This window comes from Phasianus colchicus, chromosome 9 (assembly GCF_987193195.1).
Source record: "Phasianus colchicus chromosome 9, bPhaCol1.hap1.1, whole genome shotgun sequence".
NCBI classification, from domain to species: Eukaryota; Metazoa; Chordata; class Aves; order Galliformes; family Phasianidae; genus Phasianus; species Phasianus colchicus.
The window spans coordinates 22,908,146-22,932,133 of record NC_143444.1 but is presented as its reverse complement, the minus strand read 5'-3'; the positions used below and the strand labels follow the sequence as shown (position 1 = coordinate 22,932,133).

Here is a 23,988-nt window from a genome sequence, read left to right as displayed (position 1 = left end):
GATGTAACCACCCCACACCCTCAGCTCGGCTCTTCCCCCAGTGCAGTTAACAACAGTGATGACAGCCACAGCATAGAAATATCCTTAATATAATTAGGTGTGGGGCCTCCCCCCTCCCAACCTCACACATACAAATGAGCAGGGGGCAAGCCCACCTGCCCAGCCAGTCCCTGCTGTGCAGCCTCCCCTCCACAGGGCCGTGCTGGGGAAGAGTGGGCAGCCTGGCTGCAGTGCAGCAAAGGGCAGTCTGTGCTGGGGCAGTCCTGTTCTGGGCTCCCCCTCCCCACCTCCTGCAGCCGGCATTCCCATCCCCTGTGAGGGGGGAGCATGCTGGGGGAACAAAGATGCTGACACCGAGATGCGGCCACCAAGTCTAGCTGAGGAGCGTCCCGAGTAGGTTAATTCTAGGTGGAAGGTTATTCTACGAGCTGTACTGCAGCAGCAGGGCAGGGAAGACGGGGGCTTCCTGGTGGGGAAGAGCTGGTCCAGGCAAACCGTCCGCATTCCTGGTTGGGTGCTCAGTAGTCTGCTGTGTACTCTGTGCCATGCAGCCCTCGGCACAGCAGCGTGAACTCCTTCACCATCTCCTTCACTCGCCGCTTGTTCACACGCTCTCTGCTAACACAGAGGGAGGGGACAGATGTGAGGCAGGTGGGAGGGACAGCAGTGCAGGATACAGCTGCTACAGCACAGCACTGGGGACACCAACCTAAGGATCTGCTGGCTGAAGGTCTCTTTCTGCTCAGGGCTGACGCGGGCTGAGGGAAAACCATCCTGCTGCATGGCCTCCTTGATCCAGATGCTTAGGTAGCTGAAGCAATGCTTGTTCAAGGCAAAGAGGATTTCTGCAAAGTGATCCATGAGGCTGCGAGAGGCCTGGCCACCGACACCCTGTGCAGAGTAGAAGATCCTGATAAACCATGCACCAGGGGACTGAGCTGAGCTCAGTGCTTGCTGCCCCAGCATCACCCCCAGTGCACCCACCCATGCCAGCACCACTCACCTCCAGTACTGCCTGCAGCAGCACTTTGCCATTCTCATGTACCACCTGTCCAACGGGGGCGATCTCCCCACAGCGTGGCAGCAGCTCTGTCTGCAACACAGCATCCAACCCAGTCAGTGCCAAAGCACTGCACAGCTGCTCCCCTGTGCAGCTTGCAGCCCTGCTCCTGCTCTGCTTGGTGGGCTGTAGCCCCTCTGCATCCCTACGATATGCAGTCCCAATGCATCTGAGGAAGCCACGATACTCACAAAGAAGCCACAGGATGCTTTCACTGTTGGGGCTTCAGGGAACTTGAGGGAAAGGACACCTGCAGATACAAAGCACTCAGGTGAGTGGCCAGAGCTCTCAGACACCATTCCAAACCAGCACCAGTCCCCAGTCCCTGGCTGCTGTGTTCACAGAGCTGCAGAAGCAGCAAGATGGACTCTGCACAGGAATGGTGAGCAGGTGCCTGTGTGTACCATGTGCCCACAGTACTCACCACACTGAAATACTGCCTTGACATCCAGGTTGCTGCACAGGAAGAGGTCTGGCTTCCTTTTCAGAGCCTGCAAGGCACACAGACAGAAAGAATAAACACAGCCCTGCAGCAGCAGCCAGGAAGGCTCCAAGGATCCAGGCGTCCCAGACAGCCTCTGCCTGGATGCACACTTACCTGGGCACATGCACGGTAACAGCAGATTCACACATACAGAAGGAAAACGGTTGCTCTTCTCCCCAAGAAAATGTCAATCATACATCCAGGCCATTTGCATTTGGGGAGCTCTGACCCCAAGACATGAGGTGCATACTAAGGTGGTATATGCACAAATGCTCCAGACACAGACCAAGGCATCCTGTCCCAGAACAGGCAGAGGCAGAGCTCCTGGGACACAGGTGTCCCAGCATATAACAGCCCCTGCTGGCTTGGTCCTCTCACTGCCACTGCCAGTGTTCTTGGGGTTACAGCCATCAATTCCAATGACACACATTTTGTTTGACTCCAGCCTAGGCCAACAACTTGCTCTCTCTTGCTGCAGGGCAGTAAAGGCAATGAGATACTGAAACTGCTTGGCAATTCATGAGCAGCTGGTGTGAGACCAAAAACTTTGAGTTTATTCTGCCAGCTGCTGTGACTTAGCTACTTCACCACTGCTGGGACAACCTGAGCTCTGGCACAATAGGACCACTGCTAGGCTTGGTCCCTGCTATGCAAGAACAGGGCACGACAGGGCAAAAACATTTCAGCCTGTGCCTGCTGAGGAGGGTTTCTGCTCACTGTTGGCTGGCATAGGGGACGACCATCATACACCCTGCCCCACTGTCACTGCAACAGTGGGAACAGCAGCCACAGCTCTTCCCAAGAGGTCTGAGAGCCAGGAGCAGGAGTGGAGTCTCTGTTCCATGGGCTGAGCTGCATGCTGCCCTCCAAGCTTGCTCCATGGGGTGAAAGCATGGACAGCCCTCAGCCAGCAGTGCTCAGGATTCATGGCCATCTGCCCATAGCCACCCAGCCCCCCTGGAGTCAGACTTATGTCCCCCTTCTCCTCTAGGGAAAACCCCTGGCCACTGACCCCTTGCAGAGAACATAACTGGACAGCAGGAAGCTTGGCAGGTTTCAGGGTTACCCCTTCTCCTTTCTGACCCTCTGCATCACACGCTGCAAGAGATGAGACAGATTGGGCGCAAAAGGCATTGTATATCCAACAGAGGTAGTGCAGCTACTAGGAACTGCTTGCCTGCTAGATGCAAGCAGTGGTCTTCACTGGAGAAACAAGGGGCTGCATTATGCCTGTGTGTGTATATACAGCCTGTCCCGCATGCTCACTGCAAGGACAGCCTGCTGGCTGGCTGTGCACCCACTCCTTGCTCTGCTGCAGTCTGCTCAGCCCCATACTGGACAAGCAAACACAAGATATGTTGTCACTTCAGCCAATTAAAGCCACCTGGCTGCCCCCAGCAGCATACTGCCAAGGGTGCCTGGCTCTGGTGCCACCACACAGTCATCAACTCCTCCATTCTGCAAAGCTGTTCAGCTGGCCTAAGTCTTCCAACATGCTCAGGTTACCAAATCCACATACCTGCATGGTGTTTCTCCTAGCCAACATGGCCTGCAGTAGCCAGAGGTGTCCAGGCACTCCTGTGGGCCCCCTGCAGCACCTGCTTCTGGCTTGGTGAGTACTGTGAGTGAATGTGCTCTGATACAAGAGGACTCCTTCCTGCAGAACATCTCCACCAAGGGAGCACAGCATGTGAGCCCAATCCAGCCATGTGTACACATCTAATGCAGACAGAGATGGAAACCTGTGAAGTTGTTCCACGAGGAAGCCACGCTGGGTAAGCACAGCTGCTTCTTCTCAGCAGAATCTCACTTCTTCATGGGGCTTCTCACTGCCCGTCTGTCCTCCATGTCTCTTGCCAGTGCAGCTCTGGGATGAGGACAGGTCTGCAGATGCTTCACACTGAAAACATCCCCCCTGTCCTCTGCAGTGGGTGCTGTGGAGGTAGGTCTTGCAGGCTGGACAGCATGGTTCTCCTCTGTGGCAGCTGGGACACCCTCCATAGATGTCTGAAGAGCAGCTCTTCTGTACCTGGGGACATGGGAGGCCACCAAGCTCTGCTCCTCCCACAGCCAAGGGATAGTATGTGCTGCACAGCTGGTTACTGCAGTGCTCTAGAGCACTCTCCTCACGTCCAGGACCAACATATCTTCTCTAAGCACAGACCTGATAGAGTAGAGCCTCCAGCTTAGGAAAAAACACTGCCTCAGGAGGTGATAACCATGCGCAGGCAGGGAGGAGCTGGAAGACACTACATAGGCAGGCAAAGAAAGTCCCACATCTTCTGCCCAGCGAGGCACATTCTGCCCCTGGAGACACTGCCAGGGTGCTATGGAGGTCCACACTGGTAGTGAACTGCATGCGGTTGGATGGAAGCACTGGCAGCCACTGGGGAGGTGAACTGGAGAGTGCTGTTCCCACAGCCTGTGGCACTGCCTCCAGCCAGCAGCTCCTGCTGGACATGGAAACTGAGCCAGTATAAGCCATCATGGTTTGGAGACTGTGCAGCCTAGGAAGAGCCAGACTGTGGTGTGCACTCCTCCAAATCCTACCTCAGGATGACCACAAGCATGCACAAGTGGTACCTCCTGGTTGGAGGCCAGGCAAGAGCTCACTCACTGATGCTCCTCCCTTTGTCCTGCACTCAGCCTGGCCACCCCAAAGGGTGCCAGCACAGCTCAGCAAAGGTTTATGAAAGACTGGTTAATTTATAGTTATTTATGAGTACTAAGAATAACTCCAGGGACTCCAGTATCCATACGACATTTGATTTAAACCAGCATGGTCTTGTGATCTGCCAGACATCATCAGGAGCAGATCACAAATTAACACATTGGCAAAGCCATCAGCTGCACAAACTGGGCAGACTCAAGTTGCAATTGAGCCCACATAAATATGCCAAAAAGTCAGCTGGGATCTTAAGTCACACACTGACAGCTCCCTGCACACTCATGACTGAAGGCTCATGTGCAGGTATCAGAAGCAGGAGCAAGCAGGAGACAGGGGAACACGTCCGCTCTCTTCACGAGGCTGGCAAGATGGAAATAACTGGCTGGAGCTCCAGTATCCACATCATGAATTCACAAAAAAGACACAGAGTGATGCAAGAGCTAAGGAGGACAGACTTTAGAAACAGCTTTATGAAAGCAGAACGTGTTGGTGAGACTGGATGCACTTCTGCTTCAGAGTATCTGAAGTCCTAAGAGCCAGGAGTTCATTTCTTATCATTCTTGTGTTTCACAGCACCCTGCCAGGTGCTCAGCCCTAGAAGAGGCACAGACTCAGGGAGGGAAGGAAACTTTGGAAGGAGTCCCACATGTGAGTGGAGAGGAAGGGCACAGGGGTTTTTGGTCTTTGTGAGGTTACTGGAGTAAACAACCCAAGGAAACATGCGGTCTTGGGCTGCTGTTGGAGACGGTGGGCTTGCAGCATGATTGTCTCCAGAAAGAGAAGGATCCCAAGCTAAAGAAAAACTCAGTACCTCCCAGGGACAGAGCAAACAACCTTGCTCTTGGAGGGCTGCCTAGTCCCTCACTCCCCACGGCAGAATCACCTCTTGGTGCCATCCAGGAGCAATGGGCTTACTGAGAATCCTCCAAGCCCTCCTACAGTAGCTCCCCAGGTGACCTGTCAGAGCTTCCCCTTGCAGTTAGCTACACCTCCTACTGCCTAAATCCAAATCCTGTTCCATGACCTCTTCCCATTACTGTTTGTTGCATTAAAAGTGAATGAAGAAGGGCTGTTTACCCATGCCTGTAGCATTGTTTTACACATCTGAAGACTCATGCATCTCCTCAAGTTTTCCTCGTCACCTTGTGCTGATCTTTCTGGATGCCATTCCCCTTGCTCTCTAGTCTGGATCTATAGAAAGTGTTGTGCTAGAGCTGTTGTGCTTGCCTGTCTGAGCAGCAGGGAAAACATCTTCAGATGTTTCAGATCTTTCAGGGAAAGATCTTCAGAAACCTCACATCCCATTCAATGAGCTTCAAATCCCATTCACCAATTCTCAAATAATGTTCAAAAACTTGTTAAAAGGTCATAACTCTCAAGACTGGTACCAAAAAAATATGCAAATGCTTCCTATGATCTCAACTATTTTATGTCTATTAACAGGAAAAGTGGGGAAGAAGATGCTACAATATGGTTTGTGAGATGAGACTCACAAACAGGATCTGCACTTCAAAGTGTGATGTATGGACACAGGTGGGTTGGTGATGAGCGGTCCCCTCATCAGCCCCAGGCCTGCTCCATTCTACAGGATGGGCACATGGCTGAGCAGCCATCAGAGAGGTGAGACCAACAGCCTCATTCTGAAGACAAGCTGGACCCAGCCCCGTATCCTGTCTTGGACAGTGGTCAGACACTGTATACCCTCAAGGACTTCATCTCCCTTGAACTTAACCTGCTTCACACAATCAAATGTTATCACTATAGGAACGAAGCAGAAAGTGACTTTGCCAGCTCCCACTTCACTACCAGCAGCTCCTATAGGGGACATGACTTCAAGGACGTCAGGCTCTGGAACACACCAGGCTCCTAATACCCCAAACAGGTGTATATACACACACACAGCAAAATGCAGGCCCTGACTACCCACAGCCAGCAGCATCAGAAGTGTCACTGCTGCTTTGCCAAGCAAGCAGGACTTCACACCAGGAGCTCCACATTGTAGCCCCATGGGGAGCCCCAGCACAGCTGCACAGCCACGGCCCCACAGACACTGTCCCCTTGCCATCATCCTTGCACCAAAGGGGACTGGCAAGCGACTCCTCCCGACACAAACTGTGGCTGCATGCCATCAAACTGGCGCACAGGAGCTGCAGCCACCACCCCGACACGCTGCCAGGGCACGGTGGCACCCAGGCTCCTGGTGCCACCACAAGCAGGTTGCTCGCCCCGGCAGAAAAGATGGTCCAGAGCAGGACCTGGTGGCCGCACAGCACAGTGCCAAGCTCAGTAAGGCTGCAGGAACAGCCAGCCAGGTCCGCCTGTCCCAGCTCTGCAGGATGCATCGCCGGGCAGGCAGATCAGTAGGACCACAACCCCTTTATGCTCTAATTTTGTGCCCCCCGAGCATGACTGTGGCAGCAGCCCAAAGCCCCTGGAGCTGGCTTCTGCTGTGCCCCCAGGCCAGGCAAGGGGGTGGCAGCTGGGGGCTGCCCTGTGAAGGAGGGCACTGCCCTGGGGATGGTGCGAACCCAGAACTAAAGGAGAATGTTTTGTTTTCAACTTCCACGGAAACAGATGGAGAAACTCGATATTCAACTAAAAGGAAAAAAAAAACGTTGTCAACAGAAAGTTAAAAATAGGTTTAAATTGAATTAAAAAGAGAAAGAGAGAGAACAGAAAGTGAATGAATAAGAAACTAAAACACACCTGTGCCAGGAGTTGCATAAATGAATCAACAATATCAGGATGATCCCTGGGCCCTAAAATATAATAAAGATGTAACTTAAGAGAAAAATCATACAAACAGCAACTCAACATCATATAGTTATGTGATACAGAAAGAATTTACAAGTGAAAACAGGAGTGTAAGGGAGGAGGGGTGTGTAGGAGAGGGGATGGGCAACATGAGCAGCTTGAAGCAAGTTAAAGAAACAAAACATACAAAAAAATCATGAAACTTGGAGAACCCAAGAACAGAAAGAAACTGCAAAGGAAAGGGTCTGAAGCCCCAGGGTCTCCAGCTAGCACCTGGGTGCTGCAGAGCCAAGGAGGAGATCTTCGTGTCCTTGGGGAGGAAGAGGAGGAGCAGGGGCTAGCTGGGCACCATCTCCACAAGGAGAATTAGAGCTTTTGCATTGTGGGGACTGAGCGGGTGTCTTCAGAGCACCGTTTGGTCCTGGAAGATAACTGCAAGTGAACGACAACACCTCAGCAAATGCTTGGCAGGCCCAGCCGGGCTCAGGCGTGCACATGCTCGACATCAGCACCAGCTGCACAGGAACCCCTGGCACAGCCACTTTCCCACCCCGTTTCCCAATGCTCCTCGAGACCCACACCGAGAGACCAGCCGGTGCCCAGAGGTGTCCATGCCAGCACCACTCGCCCTACCTTGCCATCTGACTCCCTGCATGGACACGTCTCAGCCCCTGCAGGCTCATGCCTCTCACTCTCTCCTGCCGTATGGAGAGGAGCCCAGAAGTGGGAGCACAGCCTGGGCCACACAACAGGCTGCCCTCCTCAATCTTTCCTCCTGCCAGTGTTCTTGCTGCTGCTCAAATGCAAGCCAGGAGGACCTGCACGAACACATACCCATGCCACTGGCAGAAGCAGGGACTTGAACTTGGGGTAAGGCTGGCTCACTCGTCACCCATTCAAGTGACACTGGAGTATGGCAGGACGTGCTCAGAACGTGGTGTGCCAAGGAAGTGTGGGCCTCCAGCATTCCCCACTCTCTGGTGGCTCTGAGCCCTGGGCTGGGGAAGGCATCGTGTTACCTGCTGATAACGTGAGAAGCTCACGTAACTGGGATGTTGAAGGACCTAAGCCAGCAGCTCCAAAGGGCACTTGTCACGGGGTGAGTCACCAGGAGGCTGGCTGGAGCTATGGTGTGGAGTCCTAACCCCATTTACCTTTCATAGCAAGAAAGTAATGCAGGCAGTGAGCCAGACACGAGGCCCTGCCCTGAGCGAAAATACTGGACACAGCAAGGTCTGAAAAGGTTTTGCAGATGTTCATCCACACGGCTTGCTGCCTATGCAAGGCCTTGACTCCTGGCCACTATAAGCACCACTGGTCCATGGACAAACCCCAGGACCTTCTGGTAAACATGCAGCCAAGTGGGCCTGGGCTCCTGCTCTAGCCTGGAACACAGCACCTGGTGCAGGAGTGGGGCTGCCATCTGCATTGCCAGTCCCACACTGGGGATCCCTGTTTCCACTGCCCTGCAGGGAAGGAACCCACCTTCCAAGGGCTGGGATGAATCCAAGACAAAGAGATGGCCCCATTAGCTTAGCTAGGAGTGAGAACAGCCATTCCTGGAAAGACGCCTCCAGAATCCATGCATGCAACAGCCTGACAACAGCCCCAGCACCACAAGGAGTAAATCACACATACCTTGCTGGAAGAGGGTCAGCGTGACTGAGGTAACAAGCAAGAAGAGGGCCTTGATGGGGGGGAAGTGGGCAGGCTCGTGAGCAAAGATGTGAACCAGCTGCAAGAGACAATGGAGAAGGACTGAAGCTGTCCTGCACCCTTCCAGCTTTCCCTGGACCCACAGCCCTGGCCATGTCCACGTGGTCCCTACCTGTCGTGTCAGGTCGATGGCAGAGGCCTGGGGAATGGTACTGTACATCTGCCCCAGCATCTCACACAGCTGGGGCACCATGGGAGCAAAGTCATCCAAGAGGGTCTTCACAGACTTCTCAAAGATGGCACAGACAGACTGAGGTGAGAGAAGAGAGACAGCATGAGCAACAGTGACAGGAGACCTCTACCTATAGGCAGAGCTTGGCAGACCAATGGGCATGGAGAACAGTCAGGAAGAAGGCTCATATCTGCTCTAGCAATGACACTCTGCTCTGCAGACGGCAGAATCAAAGAAATGCTTGAGGTTGGAAGGGAATTCTGGAGGTCATCTGGTTCAACACCTCTGCCCAACCAAGGACACCTAGAGCAGATTGCACTAGATGCTCCACTGCTGCTCTCAGATATTGGGATAAGGCCAGTGCCAGGAATGAGGACTTTACTGGGCTGAGTGAGATGGAGAAATGACAGCAGAAATGACACAGATCCCAGGTCAGAGCAGAACTCTTCTGTTAGGGAACACAAGCATTTGGTAGCTCCAGCTTTCATTCCTCTGCTGATGGCACAGCCTCTATAACTGGAGCTATAGAGCTCACTGGGGAAAAAGATGGAAAATAGCCAGATGATGCTGGTGGCAACAAGCAGCACTGCCCTGAACAACCCAGAAAGTCACCCCTATTACAAAGGGGTCTCATCACTCTATTTCCATCCATTGTCATCCTCTGTTCAGGTCAGGGAGGGCACAGGCACAGCAGTAACATGAGGATCCTGATTACCTCCACCACCTGGGCATCATTCAGCCACTTGCTTAGGACCTTCTGTATGAGCTGAAAGACTTGCTGCAGAACCACCACCACCTGGGAAAAATCAGAAGGATGAAAAGAATTGGTCTCAGAGCACTGGGGAGAGGAGGTTCAGTGCTATCTATGCATGGTCTGGATGCACCAACTACCATCCTCATGACACACACTGCATTCTCCATTCAATCTCCTTACTGACTCTCCTGCCACCAGCCATGAACAGTGGGGCATATGATTTGGCTGTGGCAAAGAACATTGAACTACTGCTGTACTCACTGGGTTGGGTCCTTGTTGCACTGGCAGCTTCTTGACCTCAGTGCTTTCATGGTCGTCATCATGGTGGCTGATGTCCAGGGTGGTGAACAAGTTGGAGAGCAGCCCCAGAATGTGGATGATGGCCAGCTTGTTGGAGGGATTGGGCTACCAGAGAAAATACAGGCAGAGCGTGACATAAACTGCATTGCTCAGCATTGGTCATGCCTCTAGGATCCTGAGGAGCAGGGTCTGCAGAAGCAAAGTGCTAGAGAGAGGCTCTCTGCAATGAGTCCTTGTCTTTTCTCTCTACCTCCTGGATGAGCCAAGAGTCCTTCCACCCATCCTTCCTGGTAGAGAAATCCTGGAGGACGCTCACAAGTGCCATTGCTCGCTCCAACAGAGAGCAAGTCAAGACAGCAACTCACTGGGGTGGCATGTAGGGCATCACACAAAGGAGGACAACATATGACCAAAGTGTGGGCCCCACCCTAGGGTGGCAGCTGCTGATCCAGACAATACACAGCTTGCAAGAGCCAAGGAGCTCTTGGTGACGAGTAGCTGTAAGGGGCAAAAAGCCCACAGCTCCATCTGGTTAGTGGGGTACTGCTTGTCACTTCTCTGCCTGTGTTGGGGTGAGGGGAAAGACCACCCATGTTCAGGAATGCTGCTCTGACACACCACCCCAGGGACACAGCCAACAGAAACAGCCCTGCAGGAGGAAGGCAGCAGCACAAGGGCACTCACTGTTTCATCAGCCAGCTTCTCCAGCTGCTGGATGTAGGGAGTGATGAGGGAGTGCAGGTTCTTCAGGATCTCCTCCACTTGCAGCGCAGAGAGCAGGAAGCCAAGAGCCTGCATCAGCCACATGCACTGGCTTGTCTGGGTCAGAAAGAGACACAAGCAGCACATCACTACCCTGCTGCTGGTACTGCTCTGAGGCATCCCTGCCAGCACCACCCACTCTTTGCACAGAACTGTCTCAGCCTCTGGGGAGTCAAGCATCCCCCCTCTACTGTTTGCAGGGGCCATGTCCCCAGGCTCTCACTCCTCCTTTTTCTCTCCAAGACATGCCTGCAGCTGTGCTGAGGTGTCCCCGTATCCCTGGAGGGAACTGCTAGAGTTACATCTCTGCGGGAGCTTCCCTCTCTGAGGATATACCCATACAGCCCACATGCAGAGAAAGCCCTAAGATTAGCTGAGCAGTGGATGGCTGCCAGCAGGTATTCCTGGCCACACCAAGCTGCCTGCATTGCTGAGCTTTCCTCCAGGCCAGCCTAACAAATGGTGGCATCCCTCACATATTCTCAGTGAGCACAACTAAAGGGCATGGAGTCGAGCAGAACAGCCAGGGGTATGAGAAAGTGCCTCTTACCTTGTGAATCTGCTTCATCAACACCTCCTACAAAAGGGAAAAGGAGAAAGAAAAAGGAGAATGAGTGCTGCAGAAAGCCTTCTTCCTTCCAGGGACAGGACTGAAGCAGAAGACAACTAGCAGCAATTTGAGTACAGACAAGCAGCATACAGCTATGCACAGGCAGGGAGCAAAATCCTCATCCTGCAGCAATCTCTTCCCCATGCACCTTGCTCAGCCTGCCTGGGAGGGAAACCCTGAGATCAGGCAGGCTTTGCAGCAGGATGGCTTGAGTAGGGCTTGGTTCTCCCAGAAGAAAGGAGCAGGGGACCTACCAGAATTAACCCCCTTCACTGCATTCAACAGCCAGGCTGCAACAGATGCAGGAAATGCTCTGTTAGATCAGGCCAGCGGGTCTTCTAACTTGAGGCTCTGTCTCCAGCAGTGGCAAAAGAAGTTTTCCTGAAGAAGGTGTGAAACAGGACCCTTTCCACAGCCCTCTCCCCTTGTATTTGCCCAGCACCTACCACCTTGAGGTTTAGGCTCCTCACTGTTTGCCCACAGGGGACAGAAATGGTGTCCCTCAGGCTCAAGACCTCCCGGCTCCCATGCAGATCTGGCAGCTCCCTCAAACCCAGTTCACCTCCTAATGCCTCCTAAATGTCATGGGACTCCGAGCCCCATCTGTCCCAAAGCCAAGAAAGCCAATGAGACAACTATGCATTCATAGGAGGACACTGGGTTTCTACTGTCCTAGGGACAGTACAGACAACAGCTCCCCACACCAAGCAAGATATCCTGAGCTGCTACTTCACTCCCTCTAATCCAAACAGAGGAAAGGGCTGGCACAGAGCACGACTGTCAGCACCCAGCTCTCACCTGCGACACAGCCACGATGTTGGCAGCGTACGGCGGCAGGTCATACTTGCACTCCCGACAGATCTTCTTCAGGGTGGAGACACTGGAGATGGAGAGCTCAGGGTTGCCCAGAGCCTGGAGCACCAGCGGCAGCACGTTGTTAATCATGACAGGGTGATCAGCCAGCCACTCTGAGAGGGCTCCTGTGCACACAGACAGGGTCAGACCACGCTGCAGCAGCCAGACCCTCAGTCCTCATACAGTGGGCTGCTCAGTTTACTTTCCACTGTTGTGGAAAGAAGGATGGGCATACAGGGGAGGCAGGGAGCCGTGCAAGAGCAACCTTGAATGGATTCCCCCCCATCCCAGCCTGCACATGAGCAAGAGCCTCACCAATTGTGAACATGACCGTGTCAGCCAGCTGCACGTTGCTGATGCTGATCCGGGGGATGAGGCCGATCAGCCCTGGCACCACATCAGAGTAGTTCACATCAATGGTCTCGGCGATGGACTGGAAACCATACAGTAAGGCCTCCGTGTGCTGGGGTGAGGGAGAGAGACAGAGCCATTTACTAGACCCCAGAGCCACCCCCCAGCCCCTGCTCTGGCACTTGCTCAAGATCCAGCAGCAGAGACCAAAGGATGCTGAGAGAGGGGAGACAGCTGCACAGGCAGAGCCAATAGGCACACCAGGCTTCAGGACAGGGCACATGCCCACCCCAGACAGTCACCAGGGTATAACAAGGCAGTATTTTAGCCACCAGAGTCTGATGGCAATGGCTAGCTGATGCCAAGATGAACAGACACATGCCTACTAGCCTGTGGGGCAGAGGACCCTGTGCTTCCCCTGCACTCACTCTGCTCCAGGCTCTGCATCATATCTCAGCTTTGCACTCTGCAGGCACTGACAGCAAACCTGGGTACCCCACACCAGCCTCTCCTCTGGTCAAGGGCTCACGGTGACCGACAGAGTGGCAATGCAGAATGGATAGGAATCCAGCATTTCTGCTGTGCCACAGCAGCACAAGACACAGAGTAGTAAAGGACCAAGGTCAAACTCAGCTTGCCTCTGGCTCTAAGGACAGGGATGCAAATGAAGAACAATTTAAACAGGCTCTTGAGAGCCTGTGTGTCAAGGAGATCATATTTTTCATCTGTATTCACATTCCTTCTTGTTCCGTGGAAAGAACAGTCCTCTCTGAAATTCCCCATAGGGCTGGCAGCCAGCAGCCTGGTGCCCAACTTGCTCACCTGCCACGTGGATGGCTGCTCTGTGTTGGTCAGAAGACGTCCCAATTTGTCATAGAGGCTGCTCAGGAGCTCAGCGCCCAGCATCTCGTACACATACATCAACGTGTCGGAGATGTCCACCCTGTAGAGAACATGGAGGTTTCCAAATGCTGTCCAAGCCCAGCACTGCACATGCAGACAGGCTACAACCCAAAGGCAGGTCCACGCCTGCTACCCAAGCAAAGAAGGGCCTTGGCTGCAGCTGCACCTGTATATCCGAAACTGCTCCTTCTCATCCGACGACCAGAAACCGTACTCCTCATCGGAGGGGAACTGGGCTTTGTGCAGCAGCACATCCACCAGCTGGAAGTAGACAGGCCTGTACACCTGCTGGTACACAGCCTGCTTGTCCGGCTCAAAGGAGAGGATGTCATCCTACAGCAGGAAGGGAGAAGTCAAGTGTGGAAGGGATACCAGGGGTGGTAAAGCGAGCCCTAAGGCCAATACTCCTGAACTTCCTCCTGCTTTTGGCCTTTGGTCACTGACCTGTAGCGTGTACCAGAAGGTGAGTGTCAAGGAACTGGTGGTTTCATTGACAGGATAGTGCCCAGGGATGCCCGTGCAGAACATGATCATGTTGACCAGGGCTAAGAAGCTCTGCCAGTGCTCTACCTGGTCCAGCAGGGCCCTGGGGAGCAGAGCGCACGGTCACACCAGCACTGCAGGTGTGGTGATGCACCACGGGCAGAGGGACAGCACTCACCGGGAGTGGTTCTCCCCCAAGGCCACAGCGATGCGGCAGATCCCGTGCGACGTCTCCATGTCCCCGCTCTGGACCGCCTGGCGCAGCTGCTCCTGCAGCCCCAGCACTGGGGGGATGAGCTTCAGGAGGGTGTTCACATACCTGCAAGCACAGCCTGATCAGTGCCAGGTGCTGTCTGTACCAGCAGTGTCCACCCCACCTGACAACTCCAAGAGTTCCCAGCCACAAAGCTGCATTGTGGAGCAGGACACATCCATGAGGCTTTATTGCTACAGGACCTCTTCTTCCAGCTGGTGGCACGGCTGGGAGAAGATCAGCAGCTCCTGCAATGGAGCCTCTGTAATCACTCCGCATCGCTTCTGCCATCACTCTGCATTAGCCCCGTGCAAATCCTCCATCACACCAAGGCTCCATGACGCTCCTCCCAGCACACCTGGGCCAGCAGTGGTTTGTCACTGCCGCAATCAGCTCCTTGAGCAGCTCTTTGGGTTTGTCACCTCCGTGCTCACAGCCAGAGCTGCCACTGGGAAGCTGTCTGACCCCAGCAGGGGCTCTCTCTTGCTGCAGGATCCATGCCAGCCCCATCGCACGGCCCCAGCCCCCTCTACTGGCTGCAGTCCCACAGGGCTCTCCTGATCTCTCCCTTTCCAGGCAGCCTCGCTCACATCAGCCTCCCCTCTGCCGGTAAGCGATTGTAACCAAGGCAACGCGCAAGGAGGCAGGGAAGGTGAAATGCAGCCCAGGGCCCCCGGAGAGCGGCTGTGCTGGAGGATCATCAGCCGGCTGTCAGTTACCTGCCCGGCGAGGCGTGTTATCTGGGGCTGCAGCTCCCTGCCGCACAGGGGCGAGGCTGCAGGGAGCAGGAGGCACTCGTAGTGCCAGCCCTCCCCTGGGGAGCACGCAGCTGATGGCACTAAGAGCTGCACGTCCATCCCACTGCAGCAGGCTGTCCTTGTTCTGGCCGCTCGTTAGCAGTAAATGGATCTATCAGCTGCCACCGGCACAGGGACAAAGCCAAGCTGGTGGCAGCAGCTCACAGCTCTGGGCCAGCGGAAGATGCAGGAACATCTCCACTGCAGCTCCTGCACTGGGCTGTACTGCCAGGGCCACCTCCTCCTTCTCTGCCCCCCTCCTCCTGGGAAAAGCTCCTGGGGAAGAGCTGCTGAAGCATTAATCAATTCCAGGTCTCTGGAGCACTGTGAACGATGTACACAGCAGTGCAGAAACATTGTATGGTGCTGATGGAGAACGTCAATCACACAGTGACATTCCCCTTCCCCTCCTGCCTTTTGTGTTCTCCTGGGCAAGATTTGCTATTTTTGCATTTAGCAGCTGAACAGATATTCTTCATGTGAGTCTGCCTGGTCATTTCCAAAACCTCAGCTTCCTCTCTGGGACCAGCAACTCCTGCTCTTCCCACAACCCTCCCCAACCCCTTATCAGAAAGAGACCACAGCACAATGCATGGGGAAAAGCTCCTGTGACCAGGTGATGGGAGACATGGGCAGCTCATGTGGAACAACCTGATCCCTCGTGACCCAAAATCTAAGCCAAGTCCTCACCAAAAAAAAAACAAAAAAGCCACAACCTATTATGCATCTGCGTCTAATAAGGCTCTCAGAAAACTCTTACAGTGAAATCCCTCTGTAGGGGTCCAGTGCCAGGTGCTGAGCAGCACTCTGCTTCTTTCAGAGGCTCCTTGGTGCCTGCTGCCCCACAGCTTACCCCCTCCATCAAGCCCCCTCCCCACTCTCCACCACCACCCAGTGCTGCAACTCTGTTCCAGCATGCGCAGCCCGGCTCTCTGACCTGCTTAGCCTGAGGATAATCTTCAAACGAGACAGAAAATCCAGCCCAAGTCTCTTCTGCCAAAGAGATGCAACAAAACCTTGGTGCCTGCCCATCTGTGACTCAAGAGCCCTACTGCTCCAGAAAGCAATAGTGTGCATCAAGGGGCTGCAGCTGCCAGCTCCCAATGCATCCCGACAGAAGGACAGCATCCAGTCTTGAAACAAACACCCTGGAGGCAGAGAAACAAACCATGTCCTCCTTTTGCAGGAGCACGATGGGGGAATCTAGGGACAAACCCAAAGCACAGGTTGGGTGGCAGGGCGTAAGGCAGCAGGACAGCATCAAGAATGCTCTGTGTGGCAGGGAGCAGGCAAAAGACTGGGGAGGAAGAGAACAGCTGAAAAGCAGTGTGAGCCTCTGAGACTGTCAAGAAAAGAGACAGAAAGGTCGGGAGCCTCCCTGGGGGCTTCAGGAGGAGCTGGATATGCTGTAGCTGAGCAACAAAGGCAGAAGGCGGGACTGCTGGCGCTGGGGGTGAGCTCAGGAGAAATGCAGGGTCCCTGGCCCCGGCTCTCTCTTGAAAAGACACCCAGGACTTCACCAGGGAGCAGAGCCCTGCTCCAGCCAGCCCCCCCGCAGCCGATGTCCCCACCGATGCGGCCAGCCGCGCCACACACTGCCTGGCAGGGCAGCTTGGTGACAATGGCGCCACTGTCCCCATATTCAGAGAGGGGGGAGCTCTGCCATCAGTGACAGAGCTGCCTGGGAGGAGGACAGGATGAAGTGGTGGGGTGAGCGCCCGCCACAGAGCAATGCATCAAAATCCTCTTTGCACACTGACACTGGTCATGTCCAGTAGCAGCACCTCTACCACTGCAGAGCACAGCTTCATGGATGCTGGAGGCATTCAGCCAAGGCAAGGATCAGTGCCGACAGTTGCAGCAGCATCCGCACCGCCGCAGAGGGTTGGAGTCTGCGTGATGCAGCACTCAGCACAGCTTCAGCTAAGCCCTCCTCTTGGCGGAGATGGAAAAGGTTGCTAAGCAGCCAGAAGATGTGGCCGAGGGAGCAGGAGGAGATGCACTTTCTCTTCTGTGGGCATCGGTCCTAGGAGCCAACAGCAACTTGGACAATGTAGCCAAGCCAACGAGCTCAGAGTCCCATTGCACTGAACTGCAGGACCATCTCTGGACTGCCACAAACAAAGGCTGAGTACATAGCTGGACTGAGCTGCTGGAGTCAGGGGTAGGGAGAAGACAGCAAGGTCTAGTTTTATTATCTCTGCATCAGGTATGCTCCTTGGATGAACTTGAAGCCTGAGACAGAGGAGCATCTCTGGCTGCAGCCAGGGCAGCCGCTCCCATGTCAGGGCCACAGAGCCCAGCACAAGGAGCCAGAGAAACAAGCATGCCTGCTGGAGAGGGGCTGTGACTGTGCCCTTACTGCTGTGAAGGAGGACTGGGGATCCGGGGTGCTGCTGCTCAAACATGGTACAAGCAGTGCTCAAATCACATGTTCTGGTCCCCACAGCATGCCAGGCAACCTGTGAGCAGCACTTCCATACTAGCCCAGCCCATACCCCCTGGCAAAGCCCTCTAGCATGGTGGGCAGGAGCAATAACGTGCAAAACACAAAGTTGCCCACTAGTCAGCTGTGGTGCAAAGCCTTGCAGCACCAACCATGTGAGACCAGCAGAATACAGCTGCCTATAACCTCTCCCTCTTCCAAACCATCATCATCTCCAGGGCCAACCGTAGCTAGAAAATGACTGAAGTTTCTCCTGCCTATCCCATTGCCCTGTAGATGCCTGGGAGCAGCACGTAGGAGGAGCTGCCCTTACCTCTGGGCATCCGGCTGGGAAATGGCATTGACAACCGCCTCTACCGCTGTGTCAAAGAGCTCCGGGTCCTGCAGGGAGGTGAAAGCTGCTTGGATCAGGTTCTCGCAGTCCATCAGAGGGATCTCCAGCTGGACCCAGCTGGAGAAGCACTTCAACACCTTCTGCTTGATGAAGCCCGGGGAGTCCTGCTGCTGCAGCAGCTGCTCCAGCAAGGGGAAAACAGAGCCACACTCCTGCGCCAGGACGCTGCGCACCTGGCCCTTGCGGTACTGGGGCAGCCGGCTGGTCTGGAACTCCTCGGGCAGCACCGTCAGCAGCTCCAGCAGCGCCAGGCAGCGTGCCCGCCCGTCCACGTTGGAGTCCTCGGCCTGGAACATGCGCACCATGTCGGCCACGGCACAGGGCCAGGCCTCGGGCATCATGCTGAGTGCCAGCGAGGCCAGCGCCACGCACAGCCTGGTCAGCACGATCTTGGAGCCACCGGCGAAGCGAGTGATGTGGGTGAAGAGCTGGGACTTGAGGCTCTCGTACTGGTCGGCTGGGATGTCGTTCCAGTAGCGGGAGATCTTGATGTGCAGGGCGCTGGCGCCGAAGTACTGAATCTCGGGCACCTTGTCCATGTTGAGGAGTAGCCAGCTGAAGTGCCAGGCCTGCGGGGACACCTGCGCCTGCATCAGCCATTTTTGAGCCAAGTTCTTGTTCTCGATGTTGGGGTCGTAGTACAGCTGGTGGAGAGCCTGGAAGAGAGAGTGAGCACCTCAGGACAGCCAAGGAGCACAGCCCTGTCCTGTGCCCAGAGAAGCACAAGGACAGGGCACCCACCAGCCCACCACAAGGCTGGGTGGAGATAAGACCCACGGCAGCAGGACCCACAAAACTGTCCTCTCTTCCTTCCCAATCTGGAAATGTCCCTTCATGAGATATCTTCCATCCTCTCCTTCACCCTGCTGGGGTTGCCATGGGGTGCCTGTGCTAGGCCCAGCCCAGAAGCCCCACAGCAATGGTGGCCAAGCCCTCCCTGCCTCTGCCAGCACAAGCAGCTGTAGCACCACTGCCGAAGTTTCAGTCTGTCAGGTTTTATGCAGCCCTGGAAAACCACAGTCAATAAGCTCAGGGATTAATCTCTGCTCCAAGTCCCTTTGAAGTACTCCCAAGCCCGCCCAGCTACAGCTGAGCTGTGAGCTGGCATCAAACCCTATAGCTGCCACCTGGGATGGTCTGGGGCTGCTCACTCGGCTTTCCTGCATGGAAGAGAACAGCACTTACCAGTGAGAGATCTAGTTATGGCTTTGCAGAGCTCAGTGATCCACATGCACAGCCCTACATCAGCCACGAGGCTTTATTCGCAGAGGACCATCCCACAGACAGGCAAGATGGGCACAAAAGAGCAAGGAGAATGGTGCATGGCTTGGAGTAGAAGAGCATTCCTCTACACAGCTCTGCAAAAACCAGGAAGAAATGTCTCTGCCCAGCAGCACCACCACAGCATAGCATGGTCCCACCTCGCTCCTTCAGTAGCAGGACCCAAGGGACAGAAGTCAGGCAGTGCCACCACAGGGACCAGCACATAAAGGGAGCAGAAACCACGCCTTGCAGAACTCCATCTTCTAGCAGTGAGCTCTCCTGCTCAGCACAGTACTGCTCAATTCAAATCACCAACTGCACGTCCCAGGAGCACGGAGAAGGGATGGCACTCAACAGGATACCACGCACCTGCTATAAGCCAGGGCATGAGGCCAGCAGGTGGAGAGGATTTTTGGTAGCCCCATCCTAGCTCCAGATCTCAAATATCCTCCTCCTCCCCCCTTGAAAGCTCTCTCAAATTCTTGTGTGGTTCTTGTACCCAGGAGAGGATTTAAGCCCTATTTTTAAGCATGCAAAGCTGGCAGCCTAGGGCACAAGAACACGCTTCCTAGCGAGTGCTTGTACCTCATGCTGCTTCCCAGCACAAGAGCACAGAGCATGACAAAATGGCAGGAGCGCTGCAGAAAGGCACTGCCTGGGACACTGTGTGAAACATCTCTTTTTAAGACTAGGAGAGGGAAAATGAGGATAACCTCTTCATGAGAAAGCAGAAGGTTATGAAATAGGCTGGAGGACAAGGCCAGCCACTGGCAGCAGTGCCCCCCCATCACAGAAACGACTCACCTCATTACCAAACAGGAGCTGCAGACACGCTAAAAGTTCAGAACCTGGCCCCCATCTGCACATAAGCCAGCGTCCTGCTCCCCCGCTGCAGCCTGAGTCATCCTGCAGCAGGGCTCCAGCTCCCAACCATCTCCTCCTCACATTGTCTTTGTCTTGTTTGCTTTCTCAAAGCTTGCTTCCCAGCAACCTCACTTGAGACTCACAGAGACATTACATTAGGAGGTGCAACTTGCAGCCATGCCTCGTGAACCTCCAGTTCAGTATGAGGCTTGCAAAGCATGCAACATGTTAATTATTCAGACTGTGAAGGGTCATGCTGCAAGCTGCTGGAGGGCAGAAGATGATTCTGGAAGAACATCCCTGCTGGCTTCCTCGCTTCCTCCTCTTGTCCCTGAGCATCCTTACACAGACAGGAGGCGGTGTGGTGGCTCTCACTTGGGGCCTCTGGCTTAAGATGCCCCCCTGTACTCTCTGTGTGGCTCTGCAGAGCACAAGGAAGCCCCCAGAGGATCCTCGAGGATGGGCACAAACACTAAAATCATGCTCTGCAGGAGGCATCTGAACATGCAGCATGCTCATCCCTAGCAAAAAAAGGCAGAGACCTCCTTCTGCAGCAGCTTTTGGCACCAGCTGCTGCTTGACTTGCACTCCAGACATCACCGTGCCAGCCAGCACTCAAGCCCATAAGGAAGCACTGAAGATGACGAAGGGAACTCAGTGCCAGGAGAGCATGAAGCAGAAGGCATGAAATTGGGCAGCGACAGCTAATGGGAAGGCTTTGTGCATTCTGATTTAGAAGCTTGGCTGACACCAGACCTGCCTCTTCTGCAATTAAACCTGTAACATGAGACCTGGTAAACAGTCAGGCTGTCAGCTCTGCCCTTTGGCCAGAGAATGAGCTTTCTCCAACACCATCTCTGCCTGGCTGAAAATAATTCAGGCTTGTTATTACGGGCCCTCCCTGCTCTAAAAAGCAGTGGTCAGAGCCTTGTTGGGCTCCAACTCCCAGAGTGGTGTCAGCCACCAGAGGAGCTTGCCCACAGCGTCACAGCTCTCGCTTGGTCCCTCTGGGAAACACGGTGAGGAGCAGACTGAGCATTGCTCCTGCCAAGCACAGACAATGGATATCAGCTCGCACCGTGGCACCAGCAAGGAAGAGATGCTGCAGCAGCTGCTCTGAACCCAGCACCAGCGTAGGCCCAAGCAGAGCACAGAAACAGCACTTTGCCCCGTGAGTTCAGAGTGCCAAATGAAAACAGGCTCTCACCAGGAGCTGGTGCCCGGCAGAGAGGTGCCATCAGCACCATGTGCAGGGTGCCAGGAGCCCCATGAACCGAGTGTGCTGCCTGCTGCTTCCCAGCAGAGACACTGTATCACCAGAGGCTGATTTGCTGCCAGCAGAGGTAACCAGGCAGTGAAAACAGCCCATGCAAATGCTCAGTGCCCAACACCCAGGGCAGCAGCATCATTCCTTAGTCTCCTCCAGCCGTGGTGCTTCCCTCTGCAGCCTCTCACCCTGCTTTCCAGCCATACACTCACTCCAGGCCTGCAGCAGCACAGCCATTACTCTGCCGCTGCTGAGCGCAGGAAACGTCAGCCCGCCTCCCCCCGCACACCCGCCATCCTCCCCCCAAAATGGCAGGGGAGCCTGAGCAGAAAGCAGCCGCCTGCTGAAGCATGGAGGATAACAGATAGGAAATAAAGCCGTGTGTGTTCCTCCCTCCTAATAAACGTGCTGCTTCTTTGGCCGCTCTTTACCCTCAGCCTGGCAGCAGAGGCGATGCTGCAGCCCCAAAGCAGTCTGGGCTGCCCTCCTGCTGCTTAGTGGCAGTTATCTCCTTGCAGAGAGCCATGTGGTCCCCAGCCCAGATAGAGACATGGCAGCCCCAAGCTCACCCTGCTCTGTGCAAAATCCCAGGGCAGCTGCCACCCACAGCAGTAGTGGGGCCTTGAGGTTGCACGAGCAATGGCTGGTCAGCATTGGAAAGAGAATGCAGAGTCCAGGTTGAGCTGCGAGGATGGATCCCGTTCATCGCCTCTTAGCTCTTCTCACTGTCCCAGGAACCAGCTCAGAAGCATTTAGTGAGGCTCCCAGCTCCTGTGCCACCCTGCACTGCAGGTCACTGACGACCAGAAGCTCTGTGATGGTGAAGCACAACACAGCAGAGTGGTGGAAAGCACAGTGTGCCTCTGTCTGCCCAACATCATGGCACAGGAAGGAGCAAGGTATTCAACCAGGGTTGGCTCTGGGAGGAACCTGCTGTCTGCAGCGAAGATGTGCTTTCACAGCCAACAAGATGACTCCTTTCTTCCTTCAGTTTTACAGGAACGGTCCCCCTTCAGCCCCTAACATCCTTACAGGCACTGCTGCCCCATCAGCCTCAGCATCTCCCAGGGGCAGCCACAAGAGCCATCCCTGGGCACAGGGGCCGTGACACCAGGCCCATGTCACCTGCCCACGGCAGGATGCCACACACCATGGGGAGCTGGAAATGCTCTGACTTCTGCCGTGGGAGCTCACCAACCCCTCACCCTGCTCCCACCCCTCTGTTCGCAGCGCCTGACTCAGCGCCGAGCCAAACCCTGACTTTAATCACTATTCAGTGTTATTAATAGAGCCGTGCACAAAATCTGAGAGGCAGAGAAGCCCAGGCCGGCGGAACATCATTTATTTGTCAGTACCAACTCTGACAATGCGGCTCTGCCCACCACCTCCCACCAGCCCAGCCCCCAGCGAGAGCCCAATTCTGCCAGATTTGTACAAGAATACCCCACCTGAAACGACACAGGGAGGGCTCCGTGACACTCAGCCTCTGGGTTCCTACTGCTCCCACCCCACATTTCTCTCTCCATCCCCACGGCCAACAGCTGCATCTCCTGCAGATGTCAAGGCGATGGCAAAGCTGCGGCTGTGAGGGCTCAGGGAGGGGGATGGGAGCAGAGCATCCTAGAGGGCATATTTGCCCGCTCCCATGCCTGGCTGCCCCCGGGCACTGCCCACCCTCCCGTGCCAGTGCAGACAAAGGCGCAGTCGGTGCCTGCTGAAGCAGAGGGAGGTCGGAGGCAAAACGATCCTGCAGCCCTGCCTGCACGCAGATTAAGCTACAGAAGGTAGCGTTATTGTGGCGTTTTGCACACAGGGGCTAATGCTTGGGGCTGAGCTCTGTTGCTAGCAGGGGGATGCGGGCTGTGACACCTGCAGCCACAATAGGAGCCGGCACCCGGCACCGGTGTCACACATCCCCAGGCCAGCAGCGATGGGGCCAGCGCCTGTGATGCTCCCACCGCCGTGCCGCGGGCAGCGCTTTGGCAGAAAGCTCCGTTCCCATCCAGGCAGAACGAGGGCTCCGGGATCGCCTTGCGCTGCCCGGGGACCCGCAGAGGGTCGAGATGCTGGGCGCCCATAAGCCGGGGAGCTGGGGGGAGCTGCGCTCCTCACTGCGCGCCCTTCACCGCTACGCCCTCAGCCTCCATCACTCCAGCATCGCCCACGGGAAGCCTTTCCTCCCGGGGCGCCCTGCTCGGTCCCCAGACGGATTCGGGTTCCCAGCAGCGGCGCGATGCCGCCTCCCGCATCCCCAGTCTCAGCGGCCCCGGTCTCTCTGGGAGCAGCGCAGTCGCAGCGGAGCTGCACGGAGCGGGGTTCGGATGGCACCACCGCGCCTCGCACCCTCCGAGAGCTCTCCCCCAGCAACCCGCGCTCCAGCCCCAAAGGATGCTCGACACAGCCCTGCCTCCCGCTCCCATTTCTGCCTCATCATCTCCCTCCCTCGGGCAGCGGGTACGGCGCGCACCGCCCCGCCGCGGCCACACCGCGGCGGGAGACCGACATCGGTGACAGCGTCACCGCGCCGCGCCCGATCCGCCGCCCCCAGCCCCGCGCTCACCTTCTCCACGTTCTCCACGGTGAAGTCGAGGCCCTGCGGCGGCGGCGGCGGCGCCTCCGCCCTCCGCTCCATGGCTGCGGCAGCGGGCGCAGGGCAGCAGCGCTCCCCGCCTCCCTCTCTCCGTCCGTCCGTCCGCCCGCCCGTCCCACCGCCCCGCCCCGCCCCGCCCCGCCCCGCCCCGCAGCCCGCAGCCCGCCCCGCCGCACCGCACGCCGGGAGCGGTAGTCCCGGCCCCGCGCCCCGCCCCGCCGTGGGATACGCACAGCCCGGCA

General features: G+C 55.7%; 1 protein-coding gene across 3 annotated transcripts; it reads right to left on the bottom strand.

Annotated features, from left to right (window-relative positions):
* Positions 1 to 73: 73 nt before the first annotated feature.
* On the bottom strand, positions 74 to 23,863 carry IPO13 (importin 13). Of its 3 annotated transcripts, none has more exons than XM_031601017.2 (20): positions 23,717 to 23,863; positions 17,682 to 18,418; positions 14,051 to 14,191; positions 13,834 to 13,975; positions 13,556 to 13,722; positions 13,309 to 13,429; positions 12,451 to 12,598; positions 12,079 to 12,260; positions 11,221 to 11,247; positions 10,593 to 10,727; positions 9,870 to 10,013; positions 9,570 to 9,650; positions 8,795 to 8,932; positions 8,605 to 8,701; positions 6,919 to 6,971; positions 1,485 to 1,551; positions 1,252 to 1,310; positions 1,004 to 1,093; positions 710 to 891; positions 74 to 618 (listed from the first exon to the last, which is right to left on the bottom strand). In XM_031601017.2, exons 1-20 carry the CDS (start codon positions 23,786 to 23,788, stop codon positions 519 to 521), a joined length of 2,883 nt encoding a protein of 960 aa, XP_031456877.1. In that variant the 5' UTR covers positions 23,789 to 23,863; the 3' UTR covers positions 74 to 518. The 3 variants fall into 3 exon arrangements, 2 of the variants coding, with proteins under 2 accessions (XP_031456877.1, XP_031456885.1); XM_031601025.2 differs by having other exon boundaries at positions 74 to 615; XR_016469287.1 differs by lacking the exons at positions 74 to 618; positions 6,919 to 6,971 and having other exon boundaries at positions 842 to 891.
* Positions 23,864 to 23,988: the final 125 nt, after the last annotated feature.